The sequence below is a fragment of the Hypomesus transpacificus genome, chromosome 2 (genome assembly GCF_021917145.1).
Source record: "Hypomesus transpacificus isolate Combined female chromosome 2, fHypTra1, whole genome shotgun sequence".
In the NCBI taxonomy this organism is placed as follows: Eukaryota; Metazoa; Chordata; class Actinopteri; order Osmeriformes; family Osmeridae; genus Hypomesus; species Hypomesus transpacificus.
The window spans coordinates 16,527,240-16,551,148 of NC_061061.1; the positions used below are offsets into that span (position 1 = coordinate 16,527,240).

The following is a 23,909-nucleotide window of genomic DNA, read 5'->3' on the forward strand; positions in this document are numbered from 1 at the left end:
TGGTTTCTTCCAAGCACACTTTCCTAAGCGTCTTGCTGAGTGAGAATTCATGAAGCGCTGTGCAGGCGAGGGGGTGACTTGTTAGATCTTGTTCATGGTGAGAAGTTCATGCTAGGAAGAGAAAGAATGATGCCTCAAACATTAAGTCACTTTATTTCCAATAGCAAATATGGATGACATCACCCAGCGAGACTATGCATGAAGCATTGACTCGACATCTGTGTGGTCTGGTCCCGTCTTATTAACAGGGATATACTCTGCTCCATACTGCTACACACACACACACACACACACACACACACACACACACACACATACACACACACATACACACACACACTTCCACCACCCAGCCCGCCCCCTCCACCTTCCACTTGAGTCCTCTGCCAATGTTAATGAACAGTTTGTCGCTTTGACACACTTGTACATCCGTGCGCGCACACACACACACAATTGTGAGTTGTCCAGCAGAGAGACTGTCCATCACACACGCACCCACATATGTTTGAATCCTACCTGAGCAGTAATAGTTCATGGTTTGTGTGTGAGGGTTCTAATTATGGTAAAATATACTCAATACGTCAGCCAGACAAAAGAGCCCTGGTAGAAGCAGATGGCTCAAGGTGGACGCATTTTTGCATGAACACACATGCACACACACACAGGCTTTCAGTCTGCTTTCACAGTGTCATGCCCTTGTGCACACACACACACACACATATTTAGCATGAAAACACATGCTAAGAGATTACGTGTTTATAAGCAGCACTCGCATACACGTACATAATACTACACAGGGAGGCTCCGTTGCACCCACGCACACACACACACACACACGGTTGCTCAGATTGTTCTGTCTCTCATTCACTGTTCATCATTCTTTGGGGAATTAATTTTGCTCAACTGCGTGGAAGATTGAGCAGAGGGAAATGTCATTTTCTCCTTCAAACATTTGGCCAGTGCAACAGCTGAGTGTCAGATGTGGGAGGTGGGGGGGGGTGTGAGGGTGGAGGTGGGGGGGTGGGGGATAAGGGGGGGGGATGAGGGCGGAGGGGGGGTGGTGAGGGTGGAGGTGGGGGGTGAGGATGGCCTCCACACGTCACAAGGCAGCCTGTTGGAGAGGAGAGAAGGGAGTCAAGTCAAACTGAACTGTGTTAGCTGTGGCAGCTGTGTTAGCCGCGTTAGCCGTGTTAGCCATGTCAGCTGTGTCAGCTGTGTTAGCCGTGTTAGCTGTGTTAGCTGTGTTAGCTGTGTTAGCTGTGTCAGATGTGTTAGCTGTATCAGCTGTGTCAGCCGCGTTAGCCGTGTCAGCCGTGTTAGCCGTGTTAGCCGTGTCAGCTGTGTCAGCCGTGTCAGCCGTGTTAGCTGTGTCAGCCGTGTCAGCCGCGTTAGCCGTGTCAGCCGTGTTAGCCGTGTTAGCCGTGTCAGCCGTGTTAGCTGTGTAAGCTGTGTCAGCTGTGTTAGCTGTGTTAGCTGTGTCACACTTGCTGTCATAACTGTAATATATTCATGCCACATAAGATAAAGGCCCCTCTTAGTGGCTGCTGGCTTTCTGCCATGTCATGCCTTCTGTCCACACGACTACACACAGTAGGTCAGGTGACATACAGTATACTCACTGTGGTGTGGGGGGGTACATACAGTATACTCACCGTGGTGTGGGGTACATACAGTATACTCACCGTGGTGTGGGGTACATACAGTATAAAGCCATGTGAGTTTGTGTTTCATGTGAGGTTGTGTTGTGTGTCCACAGTGAGTTTGTGTCCTGGCTGATTGAGAGCGGGGAGATCAGTAAGCCTGATGAGGGGGTGAACCTGGGCCAGGCTCTGCTGGAGAACGGCATCATCCACCACGGTAAGACAACACCCCTCCTCCTCTCCTCTTTCCTCTTTTTGTCTTCTTTTCTTCGTTCTTCATTTCCTCTTTTCATTATACTTCATCAGTTCCAAGCTCTATTGTTTTTTTCCTCCCTCATTCCCTTATCTCCGGTTGTCTCTTTGAGACTTGTGTTGAGAATGTGAGGAGAGAGGGTGCAAGGAATCCAGGAAGGACTTTTCAAATGAAAAGCTCCGTTAAGGCTACTGTAGCCTCCTACTGTGAATGAGTAGCTTATAGTCTCACACCCTGTCTAACATTCCGTAATACTTTCTCCTTCTTGCTCATGCACAAATACTCTGTCTGCCTGTTCGCCTGTCTGTCTCTTTCAGTCTCTCAATATCATTCTTACTTTCACTCACTCAATCTCATTGTTGACTCAATGGTATTTTGTTTCGTCTGGTATTTTCGGTTCCCCTTCCTAGTAGTGCAGCATTTATTCTTAAGGCCGTGCAAAGTCAAAGATGTGTTCCTCAAAAATGTCTAATGGTTCGGCAGGTTGTGCTTGAATCAGTCTCTCGGGCAAAATGGTCACAAACTGAAATAATGCATAAAAAAATAAAATAAACACACCATCCTATAAATAATTGATGAAGGGAGTATGTCTTTGAGTCACTGGGGGCCTGGGCTTTCGGTAACCCCAGACCTAAGCTGTGAAAGGCAGCCCCCACACACCAACCTGGAGCAGAGCTGCAGGTTCCCGACACCTAATACCTGAGGAAAATCCTCTTCTGCTGCGTCCCACAATGCATCAGTGGGGGGTTGTGGGTTAGGAGAGTGTGTGTGTGAGGGGGAGGGGGCCTTGTGGGTTAGGAGAGTGTGTGTGTGTGTGAGTGAGTGTGTGTGTGTGTGTGAGGGGGCCTTGTGGGTGAGGAGTGGAGGGTTGTGGTCAAGTGGGGCAGGCCGGTGATGGCTGAACAGGGACAGTGTAGCCACTTATTAGTCAGTGACCTGGAGACATGACGTGATGTGACAGGCTTTGAGAGTGGACACAAGGAGGGGAGAGAGAGGGAGGGAGGGAAATATTGAGTCAAAGACAAACTCCCTATTTTTGGCAATTCATAGTGTTGTTTAGTTCAGAAACCAACATGAATTAGTTTGCCACTTTTAAGTAAATGTTTCCTTTTTGCGCTCTATTTTATAACTGGACTTGAGGATGGGAGGTTGCAACCATATTGGCATTACCGATTTAAAGTGCTCCAAGTAAAGAATGGAGGGGCTGACAAAAGGAGACAACAAGAGGAAGCTGTTCTGGCTGATTGAGATGGACCCGTAGTCTAGAGTTGTTGAGGTGGAAGGAACAGCAATGGAAACCTCTAAAGTAATACATCTTAAAAGCAAAAAAACAATCAGCCCTGACATTTATCCCTCTCTCTCTCTCTCTCTCTCTCTCTCTCTCTCTCTCTTGACATTACCAGTGTCGGACAAGCACCAGTTCAAGAATGAGCAGGTGCTCTATCGCTTCCGCTACGACGATGGAACCTACAAGGCCCGCAGTGAGATGGAGGACATCATGTCTAAGGTGTGTGTGTGTCAGTGTCTGTGTGGGACAGGGAGAGAGATCTCTGACCTCTCACACACATTTCTTGCTGTGATGAGTCTATGTCAGAGGTGATGTTGTGCATGATAGCTCAGGGCTAACTCATTACCACCTGACAACACTTGAAGCGCCCAGCTAGGAAGCAGGGCTTTGCCTTAGTAGGCAGAGATGGAGGCTTAGCTAGACCAGCTACATTTACATTTACTTATCCAGAGCGACTTACAGTAAGTACAGGGACATTCTCCCTGAGGCAAGTAGGGTGAAGTGCCTTGCCCAAGGACACAACGTAATTTTTTTGGACTCGGCCGGGAATAGAACTGGCAACCTTCAGATTACTAGCCCGATTCCCTCACCGTTCAGCCACCTGACTCCCCCAGCTGATTAAAACACACTCCTTTTCTCCCCGTAGGGTGTACGGCTGTACTGTCGCCTGCACTGCTTGTACACGCCTGTCATCAAGTAAGTATCCCTCATCCTGCTCCTCCTCCTCTTCCTCTTTTCAATCCTCTCTCTCCCCTCCTCCTCCTCGTTCACACTCCCTCTCTCCAGGTGCATGTCTGTGAATATTCATGAGATTCCTATTCAGCCCACACCATCCCCTCTGCGTGCAGTGGAACAAACAGTCAGTCTGCCAACGTGACGCCGTTACACACATTCTCCTCTTCAGTCTGGAAACCCACCTTTTATTTTCCTCTTCAGCTATACATTGATATTCAGGTCAGAGTTGCCAGGTTTTTCAAGGGCAGGAGGGTTTATCAGGGAGCCTAGAATTGAAAACTGGCCTTCACCACCTTGAACCTATGTGTGATTTTAGATTAAGAATTCTGGGTTGGAAATCTTACGTTTGCCCATAAACACAGCAACACACTCACACTCGCACACCCTGGACAAACACAGCAACACTGCATCAATCTTTATTTTTCTGTGGGAGTCACCTTCAGCAGTAGCACCTAGACAGGAAAGCAGACATTGTGCTAATCAGGAGTACATGCACACTCTCTCTCTCTCATTCTCACTCTCTCTCATTCTCTCTCTCTCTCATTCTCTCTCTCTCTCTCTCTCTCTCTCCTCTCTCTCTCTCTCTCTCTCTCTCTCTCTCTCTCTCTCTCTCTCTCTCTCTCTCTCATTCTCTCTCTCATTTTCTCTGTCTCTATCTGTCTCTATCTGTCTCCATCTCTTCCCCCCTCTATCCAGCCACTGATTGAAGCCTCCAGTGTATCAATTGTCACAGGCGAACAAATAGGCTCTGGTCAGCCGGAGACTCCATTAACCCAGAGAAGCAGAGACGCGTCTACGCAGCGTCTAGCGTCTAGCGTAGCAGTCCCACTCCCTCCCCCACACTGATTACACCTTCTGTCTTTTACTCTATTAGTCTAGCATGAATCGATTAAAATGGCCGTGCATATTATTTATCCTGAGTGGTCGTCCTCCTACATGTAACCGCAGCACCTGCTAAGGGGCCACTGGTTCCACCTGGTTACCTACTTCCTGTTTACGCGAACATTTCACCTGTTGCAAGCGTCGGCCTAGAGCGCTGATGTCTATTGCATCATCGGGTCTGATCAGGCCTTCTGGTGTGTTTGTTCTGGCTTCTGTTTGAGTTTTCCATGGAAGATGTGCAGTAGGAGAAGACCCTAGTCCTGAGGAGAACACACACACACACACACATGCTCACATCCATCACAGTAAAAAGGTCAACAACACGTCAGACAATGTACTCAGTGTTCTGCCTGTCATGTGGGTATAAACCGCACTTCCTGTAAGCCTTTTTAACTTCCTGTAGTCACTTCCTCTTTCCAGAATGGTCTCATGTGGCTGTTTTTGTACCCTGGCTGTAATTCTTACAAAGTTTAAAAACAGGAGTAGCTCGCTGTAGGTGTACAGCATGCTGCCCAGTCCGCAGGCGGAGGTCTGGGTATGATCAGAGGAAGTGATCAAGTAGGTCAAGTGGTAAAGGTGTGGCTCTGTGTCATGACAAACACACCTGTCACACAGGAAGTCCATCTCCCATTGGTCCTCAACTAGTCATGAAAAATTCCAAAAATACGTTGGTAGAGGAGGAAGTTTAGAAGGCTCACCTGTGTTCACCTGTGCTCACCTGTGTTCACTTGGGCTCACGTGTGTTCACCTGTGCTCATCTGTGTTCACCTGTGTTCACCTGTGTTCACCCGGGCTCACCTGTGTTCACCTGGGCTCACCTATGCTCACCTGTGCTCTCTGTCCTATTCGCAGGGACAGAGACTATCATCTGAAAACCTTCAAGTCGGTGGTGCCTGCAAGCAAGCTGGTGGACTGGCTCCTGTCTCAGGTAGATTCCGGGGGGTCACAGTCTAAGTAGGACAACATACTTAGGCACCATACACACACATGCACAGACATACATGCAGTATGCACTTCATAGAAGTAAAACAGGTATAAATACTGTACACACTGTATGCTCATGTACATACACCAAGACACCCACACATATAGGATGGTCCTTAAGTCGGAGACCACAAGTCAAGATACTTCTATTTAGCATGTTTTTTTTGTGTGTACTACAATATAAAAAATTACATTGTCAGCTTAACAATTTGAGTGAAAAGTTCAGTCTTTTTGAGAAATGTTCAGTAAAGCCAAATGTCTTGGCTTTACTGACTCTGTACAAGTTTGTGCAAAACCTAATGACCCAAGTTACCCCAGCATGATCTGACTGATGTTCCAAAGAACTCCATGTGATGTCCCAGAATGCTTGAGCTTTTTCATTCTTCTTCTTTTTGCAGACTACACACACACACTCACATACAGTCACATGCACACATTGAATACATGACAGTGTGCATGTGTGTGAAGGTATAAACCAATCTTTAAATAGTAACTGTGGATTGTGATGCGTGCGTCATCTTGTCTCCCAGGGCGACTGTTCCTCACGCGATGATGCCGTGACTCTTGGGGTGGGACTGTGCAACAACGGCTTCATGCACCACGGTCAGTCAGTCTCACACACACACACACACACACACACACACACACACAGGTGCACCACACACACACACACACACACATGCACACACATAGACACACATGCACCACACACACACACACGCCTGCACCAAACCCCCCCCCCCCAACGCCCCACACACACATACAGTAACGTGTTTACCCTACAGTATAATACTGTAGCCAAAGCCCAAACCGTGACTCATGTCAGCAGTGTACCCTGAGCTGAGCTGTTTGCTTCTGCTACAGAGCTGTCTGGGTCAACAACATCAACACCTACAGTGCATCTGCCTTCAGAGGCAGCTTAGCCTACATGCATCCTCGGCAATGTGTGAAGAGTAATCACCCTTCACATCCATGCACACACACACACACACACACACACACTCACACACACTCACTCAAGCTCAAAACTCTCGAGTACACACTTGTGAAACTTACACTCTCGCACAGCAGTTTGCACAATTGCATGTGTTCTTTTTGAACTTCCGCTGTCTCTCTCTCTCTCTCTCTCTCTCTCTCTCTCTCTCTCTCTCTCTCTCTCTCTCTCTCTCTTTCTCTCTCTCACTTTTCTCTCTACCACACACACTCACACACTATCCCGCTGCCATCTGCTGGTGGGTTTTACTGCATCTTGACCCTCTGACCACTGATGACAGGAAGTGTGTTCACACCTGTCTGACCTGCTCAGCGCCCCAACACTCCTACTGGCTCAGTCAGCATGTCTGTAAACACACACACACCAACACACCCTCTTTCTCTCCCTCTGTGTCTCTCTGCACTTCACAAGATCAGCTACCGTTAGCTAGATGTTTGGGAGGACCTTGCAAAGACCTTTTAATGTTTTTATTACGTAAAATGATGTTATTATGTCATGGCCAAAGCCCAACCACAGGATCAGATACTGTGCAACGTTGTGTGTGCGTGTGAGCCTGTCTGTGGTTAAAAGGTAATGTTTCTCTCTGAGATCATTCATGTGGTCATTTGGGTATTACATTTCACCATCTAGCTCATCTGGACTGTAGGTACTGCAGTTAAATTATGTGTTTATTATTAAGCGCGTGTGTGCTTGAGTGTTCTTGGAACAGCCAAATTAGGGTGTTTCCAGAGGCCCCCTCGAGCTGAATAGACGGCATTAAGGTATTAGATGGCAGGTGAATAGGAAATGCCTTCAGGTCAGACTTCATTTTCTTGGCACAAGGCCAAGGTGTAGGTGTGTGCACTGCAAACACTTGGGAGGACACACAGTGTGGAGTGCTCTGTTGTCTCCTTGAACAGTTGGAATCAGGCTTTTCCATGGAAAGGGTTTCCAGAGGATAAGAGCAGAGAACACGGTGTCCTTCCAACACGCACGTGAAAACACACTCACACATGAACTAGTGCCCTGTCCCTAGTCCGTGTGTGTGTGTGTGTCTGGGTATGTCTGTGTTTGTCTGTGTGTGTGTGTCTGGGTATGTGTCTGTGTGTCTGTGTTTTCTTGAACACACTCTTTAGCTAAGAGCAACAATAATGCTATTTTCTGTGTGGAAAAATTGCGGGCTAACCATCTACTGCCTGTCATCACGTATAAGAAGTGTATATTTCACCATCCCTGGGTTGGATCACGGTTTGACAAGTTAAGTACAGTACTGTGCACACTGTCAAACAAACTCTTGCGTCTAAGCATGTTGTCTTTGTTCATTACTCAGTATTCAAATATCAGTGGTCACATCTGATGTTGGAAACAGCTGGTATTAGTACAGCTCATTACAGATGTTGTCATGCCAAAGTTTAGACAAATGTAGTATCGAGTATATATGATCATGCCAAGAAGTTTGTGCACAGTAGATGTATACATTGAATTACAACACGATACACCACATTGGCCCCAGTTACTGAGACGAGAGTTATCCACCAGAAGGAAGTAGTCAAGGAGACTCTGAACCCCAGCACACATGACCTCATGATGGTAGTGTTGGTGAGTCATGATAATGTGTGCGTGTTAACCTTACGTAATGTAGTTACGTACAGGGCTTTCCTGATGCTGTGTGCACCTGGTAGTACCCAGGTGTTAGTAAGTGGGCCCAAATGCACGAATAGGCAGTACTCTCTCTCTCTCTCTCTCTCTCTCTCTCTCTCTCTCTCTCTCTCTCTCTCTCTGTCTCTCTCTCTCCAGAGACTCTATAGTCCTAGGCTTTATAGATTTAGGTAGGTAGGCTAGACCCAGATGAGCCCATCTCTTCTTAGCATGTTTAGCTAATGCGCTAATTAGCCGTTAGGTTGATGTGTGTATGTACACTCCAATTGGCAGCTGCTTCAAAGTATTGTAAGTGGGTTGTTCTTGTTGCAAGTGACCTAAATGAATCGGTCTGGAATGACTTAATGTACTCGATAAAGAAATAGTTCTTAAAATGTCAGTTTTCTTTTTTCTTTTTTTTTATCCACGAAGGCTTTGATGGACCACATCTGTGGTCTGCGGTGAAATACATTTGTCTCTGACTAATTATTGCACATCGGATTAGCGCACTTTCCACTGACGTGCGTCGCTAGACCATTTCCAATGTTTTGTTTTTTAATTGCGGTGGGAATCCCCCCCCTCCGTTCAGGTTTAGTACATTCATAACTGTCTGGCCCCATTGACTTGATTTGCCCTCGTCGTTTTTCTCTGTGGGAAATAACATGTTTTTTAAGCCGTTTCTCTTCCTTGTCTTTGTCTCCTTGTCCTCCTCCAGTCTTGGAGAAGAGCGAGTTCAAAGACGAGTCTCAGTTCTTCCGTTTCTATGCCGACGAGGAGACTGAGGGCACCAGCACCAAGAGCAAGCAGCTCCGCAACGACTTCAAACTCATAGAGAACATCCTGGCCAAGTCCCTGGTGGTGAGCACTCTTTTTACAAACACACTATTTGTAAAAACACACTCACTTATGAATACACATACTTATGTATATTTACACATGCACACTCACATGGTCACACCGACACACAAACACACACGTGCACGTGTACACAGATCAAGAGCTATTTTATAGAACATTACTGTGCTGTCCGGGGACTAAGTATTCCATTGTGTAGGTGCATGTTATAGATATGTGGTCAAATCAAGGTCCTAGAAGGCCTAATCAGAAGCAGCCCTGCATCGCATGAGGCCGCCGCGTGTGAGGAAGTACACGGCATCTGGCTCAGAGCATCAGAACTCACACACACACACACACACGTAGCACACACACCACACACATACCCAGCACACACACCACACACATACCCAGCACACACACTCACAGACCACATATACACCCATACCACACACGCATACCAAACACACCACACATACCACACACCACACACAAACTACACACAGGGATACCACACACCACGCACACCCATACCACACACACGCACCACGCACAGATCTCCGCCCCAAAGGCGTCTCAGATAGAAACATCTCCCCCTCCAGCTTTGAAGACACCAGTGCTTTGAAGTTGCTCTGATCCACGTGCATATTTTAATAGCATTTGACTTTTGCAAATGGAGTCAGCTGTGTGTCATCATACAGTCTTCCCTTGTGCCTCTCATGCTGGTAGCTGCTATCTGATAGCTCGCTGCACTTTAAACTGATGAGAAGTCTTGTTGATTCGCTTTCAATAAGACGCGCTCAATAATGTCTTCTAATGATTTGGTAAATTGTGTTTTATTTCTTCCTTTTCTTTTGATAAGGTCAAGACCTGAACATAAAAATTCACAATCATTGGCAGTTGGTAGAGTTTAAATACACACTTTCTCCTCGCTAATTTGAAGAAGATGTATCCTGGAGAGATGCAATCTGGTATGAGCTGCCAAGCGAGAGCCCCACTTTGCCTCGGTGAAGCCCCTCAGTGTGGGCTAATTGCAAGCCTCTCCATAGGGTTACCAGATATGGGTTCTTGACCTTTCTCTGTTGATTAAACATGTTTTTTTTATGTATTAACGTGGTTACATGTAGCATGTCATAGCTGTTTGATACCCAACTTGCCTTAGAACTAGAGTGGAACTTGGATGTGTAGGCTACCTCGCTCTCTACCTTTCTATCGCACCCTCTCCTTCGCTCTCTCTCCTGACTGGTCAACACCCAGTGACGGCTCGACGTGACATTCAACAACAGGTGCTGGAAGAATGAGGGGAAAGGTCAAACCATCATAAGGGCGGGAAACCGGGGTCTACAAGAGCCTACAAAGTGTCAGGCTAATATTAGCAGTCTTAGCGCTAGCTTTGGTTAATGCAGTGTACGGGCGGAGGAAGTGGAAGTTGTTTTTTTTTTTTACTTCCAGAAATGGCAACGCCTCAGTCTTGATAAACATAAGAAAACATTTATTATTATAAAACATAATCCACCCTGTAGCTGTTGTGACAAACCTCCACCACTCCCATCTAAGGCTTCTTTGTTTACCCTTCCCTTTTTAGCCAACTCCTCAAACGGAAGCCACCTAGCGATAGCAATCTTATCAGAGCATTGCAGCAGCGAGATAGGCCAGTGGCTAAGTTAGCATTAGCTCGCTAATGACAACATCCCCTCAGCAACGCGCCTTCTGTCACATGATGACACACACAAGCCATGGGATGCAGTCCGGGGAGAAGACGATCTGATATTGTGTCGACAGCTGATATGTAGAGGACAGACCCCACACAGACCCCACACAGACCCCACACAGATGACAGGCCCAAGGCAATCATGGTTCCTCTTGAACTGATACGTACGATCGATCGGTCGATGAACGTACGTCATTAAGGCTAAACCATGTGTTGATTGTGCCCCTCTGTAGATTCACCCCGAGGAGGAAGACTACGGCTTCGAGATCGAGGAGAAGAACAAAGCCATTGTGGTGAAATCTGTCACCAGGGGCTCACATGCTGAGGTAAACACACACACACACACACAGTGTTACCCTCATACAGGGTTAGGATCGTTCGAACACAAGGTGAAACCACATTGCTACCCATGCCTTCTCTCATTTTCTCTGTCTGTTGCACACGCACACACGTCACGCACACACGTCACACACGCCACAAACCCCCCTGCTGCCAAAGCACATTAGTCCCAGTGGGTCAGGGTGGGATGTGTCTTGGACTGTGTGTGTGTGTGTGTCTGGGGGGGTGGACAGATTAGGCATGCCTGCTCACATTGCTGTCCCTCAGAGACAGCCCACCACACATGCTGATATGTCAACTCACTCTGTCTACTTTTAGTCTCTCTCTCTCTCTCTCTCTCTCTCTCTCTCTCTCTCTCTCTCTCTATCTCTCTCTCTCTATCTCTCTCTCTCTCTCTCTCTCTCTCTCTCTCTCTCCTGTTTCATATTTATTTGAGAAATACTTGATAATTGAAAACTCCCCCCTCGTTTCTTTGGGTCATAGTTGTCAGACTTGGGGGGTGTGGTCCTCTGGATCGTCGGTCTTCCCTCAGTCTACTCTATTTTCCTGACTTCTCCTGAATCCTGCCTGCCTGCCCCCACTCACCACCCTGCCATACGACTCGCTCCACCCAAGCCCGTAACAGTGCCCCTACTCAGTATCTGCGTCCCTCCCCACCCCCCCCCCACCCCTCCATCTCTCTCACCCCCCCATCCCTCCATCTCTCTCATCCCCCCCATCTCTCCATCTCTCTCACCCCCCCATCTCTCCATCTCTCTCACCCCCCCCATCCCTCCATCTCTCTCACCCCCCCATCCCTCCATCTCTCTCACCCCCCCATCTCTCCATCTCTCTCACCCCCCCATCTCTCCATCTCTCTCATCCCTCCCACCAAGTCTTCGTCTTCCCCCGTTCCAAACAGTGACAGTGCAGTTAGGAGTGACACAACACCAGTGTGTCCGCCTGGTGAATGAGAGCCAGCTGATTCCCATGGACCAGTGAAAAGACCAGGAGAGAGAGAGAGAGAGAGAGAGAGAGAGAGAGAGAGAGAGAGAGAGAGAGAGAGAGAGATGGAGAGAGAGAGAGAGAGAGAGAGATGGAGAGAGTGATAGAGAGAGAGATAGAGAGAGAGAGATAGAGAGAGAGAGGTGAATGGGAGAGGGAATGCCAAACACTCTCTCATATGCATTCCACACACACAAGCATGCAAATCCCCCTCATACGCACACGCACATACACACTTTCACATCTTCCTATACACGCATAGACACAGCACATCCCACACACACACACACACACACACAGACACCCACTCTTGGAGTGCCAATGTGTCGGCCTGTTGCCCAGCCTTAACAACCTCCATTCTGGGCTTCAAGCCAGAGTAAGACCCCCTACCAAAACCTCCAGACAACCAAAGCCGAACGCTCATGAAACCCATGCCATAGGCAGCATTAGGGGATCTGGGTGGGGGGCCCCGAGAGGGCTCCAGGGAGACAGAGCACATAGAGGCAGCATTATTCTCCCAACGTGACCAGAGACATGAAACCCAGCCATTCATTGGGAATTAAAACTCTCGTAACCTGGCTGGTTTTTCAGCATTGTTTCAGTGTTCAGTATGGAGCTCTCAGGAGTACACAGCTGGGCTGGGTCTTCTTTATACCGTACACTGAAACATCATATTTGTCGCATTAGATGTGCTTTCCCTGAACCGGTCTGGGCATGCAAGGCATATCATTGTGAAATTCAGTTTGTCGAGATTTATTTCTGTGTAGCCTTTGGTTCCCCAGATGTCTAATACTGATAGCATCTCCAGTCTAATAATAAACAGTCTGTTAGCAGCGGTCATGTAAGACTAGATCTGGTCCTAGAACCGGTTCCAACACCAGTCTACCAACAGTCCCAGCCTCAGTCCCAGTCCCAGTCCTAGCCCCGGGCCTAGAACCATTCCTAGCACCAGTCCCAGTACAGAAAAAGCCCTTCATAAACACTCAATCCTCTTCCAGGTTCACACGGAGAGAGAAGCTAGCCAGTGTTTTGAGGAACACGAAATGATCAAAATAATAAACAAACGGAATAAAAACAAAACAAACATAAATCCTTTTAACGAATCCTCTTGTCTCGTGCGGCGTCTGAGGGGAACAGGAAGCGTGAAGGTGACCCCTCCTCCTCCCGCTGTGTGTTCTCCAGATGGCAGGTCTGCAGGTGGGCAGGAAGATCTTCACCATCAACGAGGACCTGGTGTTCCTCAGGCCCTTCTCCGAGGTGGAGACCATGATCAACCAGTCCTTCTGCATCCGTCGCTCCCTGAGGGTGCTGGTGGCCACCAAGGCCAAGGAGTGAGTCAGGCACACACACACGTACACACAACATACACACACACAGAGACATATAGACATACATACACACACACACACACACTCGTACCTCACACACACACACACACACAGACATACAGACATACACGCACACACACACACAGACATACACACACAGACATACAGACATACACACACACACACACACTCATACCTCACACACACACAGACATACAGACATACACGCACACACACACATAGACATACATATACACACACACACAGACACACAGACATACACATACACACTCATACCTCACACACACACACACAGACATACAGACATACACACACACACTCATACCTCACACACACACACACACACACAGACATACAGACATACACGCACACACACACACACAGACATACATATACACACACACACAGACATACAGACATACACACACACACTCATACCTCACACACACCCTCACTCACACGGGCACTGTCATGCTTGCACACCCACACATTAAATATGGACAGTATGGACGCTGACTGCTGTTTCTGCTGATCCAGGACAGTGAAAGTTCCAGACACAGCAGACTACCTGTCCTTCAGACTGTCTGGCTCCGCCCCTCCTCACGTCCACGCTGTACGGAAAGGTAAGCAACACCGGCTCTCATTGGTCCTCTCGATTCAGTCATTGATTGGATGTGGCACCACCACACAGGAAATAGGCGTATTCTCTTTTAGTGGGGTGGTGATTTAGTGTGACAATACAAACTATAACTGGGGGGAAAATTGAATACCGTCCAATAAATCGTTTCTAAAAAGCCTTTGAATCATGAACTCAGACAGCCTTTGAATTCTCCAGAGATGAGAATACTAAGGTAACATGACCCTCCAAACACCTGCCCTCTTCTCCCTGTCTGAACCTGGAAGAGGTCAGAGTTCCACCCTCTAATGGACGGCATTCCCCTTAGCCCAGCGCGCACACACACACACACACACTCACTCAAACCAAACTGACTTCATCCCAGCGCTCATTGTTAAAACCACCTGGTCGCCTCTCTCCTTTCGACCTGCCAGACAGATGTTTGTATAAAAACTTAAAAAAGAACCGGAGATTTATGGCTGGCGAGCGCGGGATGCGTCCAAATGTGTAAAACAGCTGGAGGACTCGGAGGGAGCGTTGCCACGGCGAACCCTGTTCTTTATTATGACTGAGGGATCTCACACGTTCCGTGACCTCCCTCCTCCGCCCCGCTCCCCCTCTCCGACCACAGAGAGAGGACTGGAGCGTTCCTGTCCTCCCCTCCAGCTACCAGTCCCTCTGGACGGGTCCCCGCGGTGATGTCAGACTCTCCAGCTCTCGCTCTCCTTTTTTTAAAGATGTTTTGGGGGGGAGGGTGTTTTTCATGCTCCGTTGGACAGTTTATAAGTGAAGTGTGTCAGGAAAAAGAGAGAAAGAGAGACGGAAGAGAGGGGAAGACATGCAGCAAAGACCCAAGGCCGGATTCGAACCCGGGTGCTTCATGGTCACGCGCACTTCTCTGGTGAGCTTCCTCGGAGCTTCTGAATCAGAGCGTGGCGTCCAGGGGCCGTCTGTGGTTTGTGTGGTCAGTTCTCTGTGAGGAGGAGGAGGATGAGACGGTCTGATCCCGGGGCCTGGGGAATCCTGTCTCTGTGGACGGGGGATGAAGAGAAGCTCTCCTCTGTACTTGGGGACACCGCGTGATTTGTTGCTTTGTTTTTCGAGCCACATGTCACATATGTTAGCTCCAGAAGGGCCCAGTAGAATTCTTAAGGCTACGTAGCAGTGGTTTTGAGTTCGACCGCCTAACCTTTTCACACACTTATTTTAAACGGCATGACACAGAATACCTGGTATACCATGACAACCCGCTGTAACGCGATACCCTTGGGTGTGGCTGTTCTCTACTCCTCTAACCCGACCCCTGACCCCTGACCCCTGTGTGACCCCTGACCCCTGTGTGACCCCCAGGTTGGGAGGCAGCGGCAGCAGGCCTCCAGCCAGGCCAGTGCATCCAGAAGGTCAACGGCAACAACGTGGCCCACAGCAGCTACCAAGACGTCCTGGAGCACTTCAGCTCCCAGGACTCTCACCAGGACAAGCCCGACACGGTGAGTCCTCTCCCCCCGAGACCACAACCACTGCGTCATCTCATCCAGCTCTTCAGGTCATGTACATTTACATTTAGTCATTTAGCAGACGCTCTTATCCAGAGCGACTTACAGTACAGGGACATTAAACCTCGAGGCAAGTAGGGTGAAATGCCTTGCCCAAGAACAAAATGTCATCTGGCACGGCGGGGAATCGATCTAGTAACCTTCTGATTACTTGCCCGACACCCTCTTCGCTCAGCCATCTGACTCCCTATTTGAACTTTCAAAACAAATCTTAATTTAAAAAGATGAGGGGGGAAAAAACGGTCACGGGTCTTCGACTGTCACTTTGAATCCTGCAGCTTCACATCCTCAACTCTTGCTAAATTTCAGTTGTGAAACTCCGTAGAGGAAACCCATTGCTTTTCGTCTGGTTTTTCACTTTCCAACCGCGTCAAATCTCCTGGCTCTTCCGTACACGGCTCGTCTGGCTTGGGGACAGGCCAGGAGGCGCTGCTTAGCCTTCCGTGTTAGGCACCCTGTTTTTGTTTTCCCTGGCTCCTCTGTCAGATCCCTCGTCTCAGGACCGGTCTTCCCAGGGGCCGCTCTGTTAGGACAACGTTGTCTCAACGTTGCTGTTTGTTCATTCACTGGTCTAATAGGCAGGATGTTGTTGATGTACTGGTGCCATGTTGGGCGTCTTGGTGCCAAAGATACACACACACACACACACACACACACACACACAGGACTGAGGTTGTGCGTGGCAATGTGCTACATACAGTACACACACGTCATACACACTCAGCTGCACGGTCATAAGAAAGCACACACACTCAGTCACTGGTTTTCTCTCATACTCTCTCTCCCTCCCCTCTCTCTCTGTCTCTCTCTCTGTCTCTTCATCTGCACCTGTCTCTCTGTCTCACACTTTCTCATAAACATGCATATACCCTTCGCAGAAACAGGATGAATAACCAGCCCTTTGTGTGTGTTGACAGTGTCAGTGGGTGTACCGGGCGTTCGAGGATGTGGAGGAGCAGGGGCAGGGTGAGGGGGAGGAGGGCTCGTTCAGGGCCTGCACAGAGGAGAACGGAGCTGACCCGGAGGACGCTCACGGCACCAACGGAACAGGTACACACAGAGAGAGAGAGAGAGAGAGAGAGAGAGAGAGAGAGAGAGAGAGAGAGAGAGAGAGAGAGAGAGAGAGAGGACTGAGGAGGACTGTTTGTGAGATAGTGTGGTGTGAGAGTGTGTATGAGGGAGTGTGTGTGTGTGAGAGAGAGAGTATTTGTGTGTGTGAGAGGGTGAGCATGTGAGAGTGTGTATGAGGGAGTGTGTGTGTGTGTGTGTGTGAGAGAGAAAGTATTTGTGTGTGTGTGAGAGGGTGAGCGTGTGTGAGGGTGTGTATGCGGTGCTCACTTGTGTGTTTGTGTTTTTTCACTCGCCCTGAAGCGCATGACACCTCAAAACAGTCCTAACGCACCAAAAGCGCTCTCAAAATAAGCACACTTCAGAAAAGGACCATCCCTGCAGGTCTATACTCACACGCGTGTCTACCTCCCGTCTGTCTCCCCCAGACTCCCGAGGTCTGGCGAGGCTGTCTGTGTCTGAGGACAGGCCCCTGGTGAGCCTGATGGTGGATAACATGCACCTGGAGCACGGCGTGGTGTACGAGTACGTCAGCACGGCCGGTATCAAGAGCCAGGTGCTGGAGAAGGTGGTGGAACCCAAGGGCTGCTTCAGCCTCACTGCCAAGGTACTGCTCACTGACAGTTTGTCTTTGTGTTTTTTTGTGGAATTTAGTAGCAGAAAAGTGAATGTTGTGAACTGGCATGGAGTATTTGAGTTGAATTTTAAGCAGCACTATAAAAAGGTTTTAAAAAGTTTTTATAAAAATAAAGTGTTTTTTTTCTGATAACTGATAAATAAATAAATAAAAAAGTTGAAGTACCTCCATGACTACTGCACCTATGGTCCTGCTCTCACTCTTTCATGCAGTCTTAACTGGATCAGAGCGCTGCTCTTCTCTCTGTGCTCAGATCCTGGAGGCCTTCGCCAAAGACGACAGCCACTTTGTGCGGAACTGCAGCCAGCTGATCTCCCAGTGTGACCGGGTGGTCTCCATGCCCCAGTTTGAGTTCAGGAACATCTGCGACACCAAGCTGGAGAGCATCAGAAGACGCATCAGCAACTACCAGCAGGTAGACCCCACACATCCGGAACCTTCCAATATTATCATCATATCTTTTTTTGCTTTGAATGTACAAGTACACTAGGGGTGGGGAAAATAAATTGATTCACATTTGAATCGCGATTCAGTCTTCTAGCAATTCACAAAAGTTTTTTTTTTTTTTATGTTTTTTTTTTTTTATGTTTTTTTTTTTTATGTTTTTTTTGTTTGTAATGTTATTTATTGTTATAAAAAAGTAAAATAAAATGTGAATCGATTTTTAATCGATTTGTGACTCCAAGAATCGATTCGATTCGAATCGTGAGTTACCAAAAGATTCCTACCCCTAGAAGACATGCCTACAATATATCCATGTGGTCGCTTCTCCCTCTCACGTGGTGTCTCTCGGCCCAGTTCGCCCAGGAGCTGAAGAACAAGGCGTGGCCGACCTTCAAGCAGGCGAGCCAGAGGCCCCACCCCCTGGGCTGTATGGACTTTGTTCCTACCAACTGCCACGTCAACCTGATGCAGGTGTCCCACCCCAAGAGCACCACCACCGCCGGCAGAACCTTCAGCATCCGCTTCGGACGCAAGAACTCTTTCTTCGGCCTAGACCCGGACCAAGGTGAGGAAAGGGTTAACTGGTTTAACTATCGTGTATGTGTGTGTGTGCATGCACTCAGAGTCTGTTTGTGTAAACCAAGTAAAGCTGACGTACTGTAGCTGGAAATGCACAAAGGAACTTGTGGCATTTGTCCATCTTCATCCTTCAAACACGGTTCTTTAGTCAAAACACCATTCCCTGTTTGGAATTACATCACTCTTAACCACTTTAAATCTTTTAAACAGAGGGATCGTTTTGCTTTAATTACCCTCTTTGACCAATTAAATCCCTCCGCACAGATGACTGAGTTCTCATGTGAAAGCCAACCGCGCTGATTAGCCTCTGTGCCACTGTGGTGATTCCCACAGTAAATTAGCAGAGTGGTGAAATGGAATGCCACCATTTTGAATCGTCTCCATGGGTCTGCCATTAAGGCTCCATTAGCTCCGGGTCGGGCCTTCTCACTCTCTCTGCTGCTCTCAGTGATGTCATCAAAGATGGCCCCCCCTGATTTCATCATTACCATACTGTACATGAGGGGGCCTTGACCCGCCCTGCTCTTGTTGTGACAGTGTTTACTGGTGAGGTAGTGTGTCTTTCAGCCTTTCAACTACCCTGACGCTTCGCTCCGCGCCAGACAGACGCTTCTGCGAGACGGGAAAAACGATACCAGACTGCGTTCTGTCTGAGAGGCGGCCATTTGTGTTGTTATGCGTTGTTAGCGTTGTTAGCGATGCGTTAGCCTTGCTTTCTCCCTTTCTCTCGCTGTCTCTGCGCTACTTGACATCTGTTCTACAGTTGTGCAGACAAAGGTTTAACCAGTCAGCTAGCTTCTTTTTTTATTTTTTTTCGACATATGCTTTGCTATCCCACAACCATGCAGTCTTGGGTTTCCCTGGCAAAATGCTTCAGGTTTTTTTATGACTCCAAAGTGACAGCTTCATTGAGCGTGCGGTCAGAAATGTGTGGAGTTATGGCTGATATTTCCTGAGGTGATGCAAGATTGCCTTTTTAGGGTCTACTGTACGGCCGCTTGGTTCAACGTTTGGGGGGAGGAATGTGCAGCAAGTATATAGGAGTTCCTCTCTCCATAATTGTAGCCTTGGCTATTACTGGCTATTGTTACTCCCCCTGTGCTCATAAGAACTTATGAGCACATCTGTCTGAAGATCTGTCTACAGCCTCAGGTGATTGCGGATTGCAAAACGTTTTACTTGTGTTTTCATAGCTGTAATTTTGTTTTGGGATTCTCATACCTGAATCTCACAGCTGTGTTTTCATGGACTCTGTTGACCTGTAGGGTATAAAACACATTGAAGGTCTATATAATGAAATGGAGTTTGATTCTGTATAAAATGGAGAACAAACATCTGGTGTGGGTATGCATGTCTGGACGAGAGAGTTTTGTCTGTCTGTCTCTCTCTATCTCTCTCTCTCTATCTGTCCTACCATCTCTGTCTAGCAAACTTGTAAGCCTGAAGCCACATGCCTGCCTAATAGAAAAATGATCTCTACAAATGACGAATGTAGATATCCATAATTAATGTTCTATCCTATATTTCCCTTTTTCTTCCTCCCTTTTTGTACACTCATTCTCCCCTTCTACCCAATCTCTCCCCTCTTCCTCTACCCTCAATTCCTCCTTAAATCTCCCTTTCTCTCCTATCTAAATCCACCCTCCCTCTACCCCCTTTCCCTCCCTTACCTTCTCTTTCGACTCTGTCTTTCCCCTTCCTCTATCCTCCATCCTTGCTTTCTCTCCTATCCTTACCCCACTCTCTCCCCCATCTCTTCCCTTCTCTCCACCCCCCACCCCCCCCCCCCTCCCAGCCAACCTCAACCCCATGTCCCACACCCAGCACTGCGTCACCAGCATGGGCGCTCCCTCCTGGAGCTGCTCTGGTCTGGAGGGCGACGAGACGGAGGAGAACGGGACGGGGGAGGGGCTGGTGGACGGCCCGCGCGACCCCCACCACGGCGAGGGCGGCCTGAGCTTCCTGCTGAAACAGGAAGACGTGGAGACCCAGGACTCCTACATCCGCCTGTACAGCCGCCTGGACGTGGCAGTGAGGGAGATGAAGCAGTATGTGGCCCAGATAGACGTGTAAGTAACCGGAACAAACAGGGGGGACAGATGGCTGAGCGGTTAGGGAATCGGACTACCAATCGGAAGGTTGCCGGTTCGAAACCCAGCCGTGCCAAATGACGTTGTGTCCCTAGGCAAGGCACTTCACCCTACTTGCCTCGGGGGAATGTTCCTGTACTTACTGTAAGTCACTCTGGATAAGAGCGTCTGCTAAATGACTAAATGTAACGTCCGTGTTCCTCACAGACGCTTTACACGAGCAACGGATCGAACGTCCACAATGACTTTAGACTGTTCTCTTCATTTCGCTCGTTATGAAGACCTCACTAGTATTCAACAGAACTTCACTGATGCACTTTGTTGTGAGTCACGACGGCTTGATCAAAACAATGAAACATGACGCGTTCAGAACTATTCTCAGTTCCTGGAGTCTTTTCAGTGATATTTCCCTCAATAGGCCTCAATTGTTCTGCATATGAAAGGACAGGCGTCGGTTTGAAACTAACGGTCCAGAGATAGCCAGACCCAAACACAGAGTGCGTCAACACCTCCTCGTCCAGCCCTCTGTCATGTTTATCGTTGAGACTACGGAGAGCTGTCCTCAGGCCTGCAGAGTGAATCGGTTAGGCCCAACAGGAGCTGGTCCCGATGCCATAGCAACATGACATGGACAGAAAGCGTCCTCCTCTATATATGTGTTTGTGTTTGTGTGTTGAAGTATGATGTTTGTGTTTTTGTGTAGTCCTGCTTGTGGCCCACTGTATGTGAGTTACAACCCACAATCACCAAGATAAAAGATTTAGCAACCCTATCTGAAATGTTGTTGTCCTTCCTCCAAATTATTCATAAATATTAGGGAAGCAAACACGCTAGACATTTTTAAAAGACAGCTTAAAACCTACCTTTTTACCGAAGCATTTAAGTAATTTTATCTCAGAAGGGTTTTACCACTTTTATTAGTTACATTATTGTTGCTATTTTAATGATTACTTTGATCACTTGTATTATTGTTTTTATTGTTTTTATTGATTTGATGTAAAGCACCTTGAGCTACAATTCTCTATGAAATGTGCTATATAAATAAAGTCTTACTTACTTACTTCACCTTCCCATGTCCTCCCTCCCTCCCACCCCTCCCCCCTATCCCCCATCCTCCCCTCCCTCCATCCCCCCCCCCCCCCCCCCCCCCCCCCCCACAGACTCCTGTCGTCCATCACGGAGCCCACCCAGCCCCAGGACGGTGAGCCCCCGGCCTACGAGCCCCACAGCCAGCCTCCCACCCTGGCCCCCGTGGATGAGGGCGACCCGGACAAGGTGGAGCATGGAGGCATCAAGAAGGTGTGCTTCAAGGTGACCGAGGACGACCAGGAGGACTCGGGCCACGACACCATGAGCTACAGGGACTCCTACAGGTGAGGGTTAGGGCAACCTAGACTTTTGCACCCATAGCCACGCTGTGTGAGGTTGACTCGCAGGAGGAGGAGTTGGAGAGAAGTGAGGGAGGAGAGAGGGAGGAGAGATGAATGGTGATTCATTCGCGCTAGCAGGAGAAGAGAAGTCAATAAATAAATCCATGAAAAAGAGAGCAGAAAGTTAACAGCTCAGTGACGTAATCCCGCCTGTCTTTGTGTTGCCTGCCCCTCCAGCTCAACAACAAACCTTCCCCCTCCTGTTCACATGATATATCCCCCACTGTACCACTCCCGTGTTCCCCCTCTAACTAAGGGAGTCAGGTGGCTGACCGGTTAGGGAATGGGGCTAGTAATCAGAAGGTTGCCAGATCGATTCCCGGCCGTGCCAAATGACGTTTTGTCCTTGGGCAAGGCACTTCACCCTACTTGCCACGGGGGAATGTCCCTGTACTTACTGTAAATCGCTTTGGATAAGAGCGTCTGCTAAATGACTAAATGTAAACTCTAACCCCCTCCAGATGTGAGGAGTCACATCTAAAACACAGAACAGGGTCTAAAAACGACCACGGTGACCTTGCTTATGTCATGTGTCCTCCGTTGCCTGCGGTAACCATGTCGGGTTGGTTCAGATGGCGTTGGTGGGGTCCTGGGCCGCGGCCCACGGAGCCACACCCACCCCACCCACTGAGACGTGGTTATTGGTGGCTGGCAGGAGTGCAGGGGTGTAATACAGCTGAATGACTGGGCCTCCATCCCTGCCCACTGTGTAATTACTGTAGGACGAGGACCATGTTGTGTGTACACACACACGCACACATGCACTTAGGCTATACTGTACACACACAGTCACACACACACATACTGTACTAAGTACAAGACACACACACATATACACACTATGCTGTACACACACTCTCACATGTATAGCGGTGTACACACACACAGTACAGGTCACGAACACATACACGCACAGAGACACACTCACACACAGACACAGACACACACACACAGAGAGACACACACACTCACACGCACAGAGAATCTGGTGAGATCACCGTCTGGCTTCCCTGCCTGGGAAGTGGCAAAGACACACAGGAACAGCGAGTTAAGAGCCAGGGAGAGAAACTGGGTTGTTTGTGAGTGTTGTGAGTGCAGGAAAACTGCACAGAAAAATTGCTTTGGATAAAAGCATCTGCTAAATGAATAAATGGAACAGACTGAGTGGAAGACATGGGCTGGCTGGAGGTGCAACACAGAGATACTATATTCCAAGGATGGACTGTATACCAAGGATGTTTAGTAGATTCTTCATGTTTACCAAGGATATAGAGTACATTCCTATTGTATACCAAGGACAGAGAGAGAGAGGCAGACTGAGATAAATGGAGACAGAGAGAGAGAGAGAGTGAGAGGGGGATGGGGAGGGGGAGGGGGGGGGGGGGGGGGAGAGAGAGAGGAGGGACGCACCGCCGGAGAGCAGGAAGAAACAGGCAGGCTGCTGTGGGAGACGTGGCCTTGAAGAATTGCCACACGAACCTGTGTGCTCGCGCGTGTGTGTGTGAGATGGGGACCAAAATGAAAGGCACACTCTTGGACGATTACATAATTGGCCCTTTAGTTCCATCTAAGGGATTTAGGGCCCCTGTGGAGAGGAACAGGATTTTTTTACAGGCAATATCTCGGCCACCACGCCCATCCTATTCACATCTAGTGGAATTCCTCTTATTTGGGTTCCAGCTTTCATTGTTGTGGCGTGATCCAAGCTGGGTGATAGCAATGAAAACAAAGCGTTTGTTTTCATTTGAGAGCCTGTTAACAATCGGGGTTCAAGATTCTCCTGATGCTGTTTAATCTGGTGTTTGGGCTCCACACTGTGCATCTCTTCAGAGCGGACGATAATCATGTTCGGGGCTTGTGACTGGGAAATACCCGGCTT

At 48.4% G+C, this 23,909-nt stretch overlaps 1 protein-coding gene across 1 annotated transcript in view; it reads left to right on the plus strand.

Moving 5' to 3' along the window:
* prex1 (phosphatidylinositol-3,4,5-trisphosphate-dependent Rac exchange factor 1) overlaps positions 1–23,909 on the plus strand; it is a 52,830-nt gene that overhangs the window by 14,779 nt on the left and 14,142 nt on the right. Inside the window, exons 8-23 of the mRNA XM_047034077.1 lie at positions 1,757–1,857; positions 3,297–3,400; positions 3,828–3,877; positions 5,651–5,726; positions 6,313–6,385; positions 9,109–9,251; positions 11,172–11,264; positions 13,444–13,592; positions 14,148–14,233; positions 15,577–15,716; positions 16,700–16,832; positions 17,279–17,457; positions 17,741–17,902; positions 18,286–18,496; positions 20,306–20,579; positions 21,761–21,973. Of these exons, the coding sequence (XP_046890033.1) occupies positions 1,757–1,857; positions 3,297–3,400; positions 3,828–3,877; positions 5,651–5,726; positions 6,313–6,385; positions 9,109–9,251; positions 11,172–11,264; positions 13,444–13,592; positions 14,148–14,233; positions 15,577–15,716; positions 16,700–16,832; positions 17,279–17,457; positions 17,741–17,902; positions 18,286–18,496; positions 20,306–20,579; positions 21,761–21,973 (2,187 nt within the window). The remainder of the gene's footprint in view (positions 1–1,756; positions 1,858–3,296; positions 3,401–3,827; positions 3,878–5,650; positions 5,727–6,312; positions 6,386–9,108; positions 9,252–11,171; positions 11,265–13,443; positions 13,593–14,147; positions 14,234–15,576; positions 15,717–16,699; positions 16,833–17,278; positions 17,458–17,740; positions 17,903–18,285; positions 18,497–20,305; positions 20,580–21,760; positions 21,974–23,909) is intronic.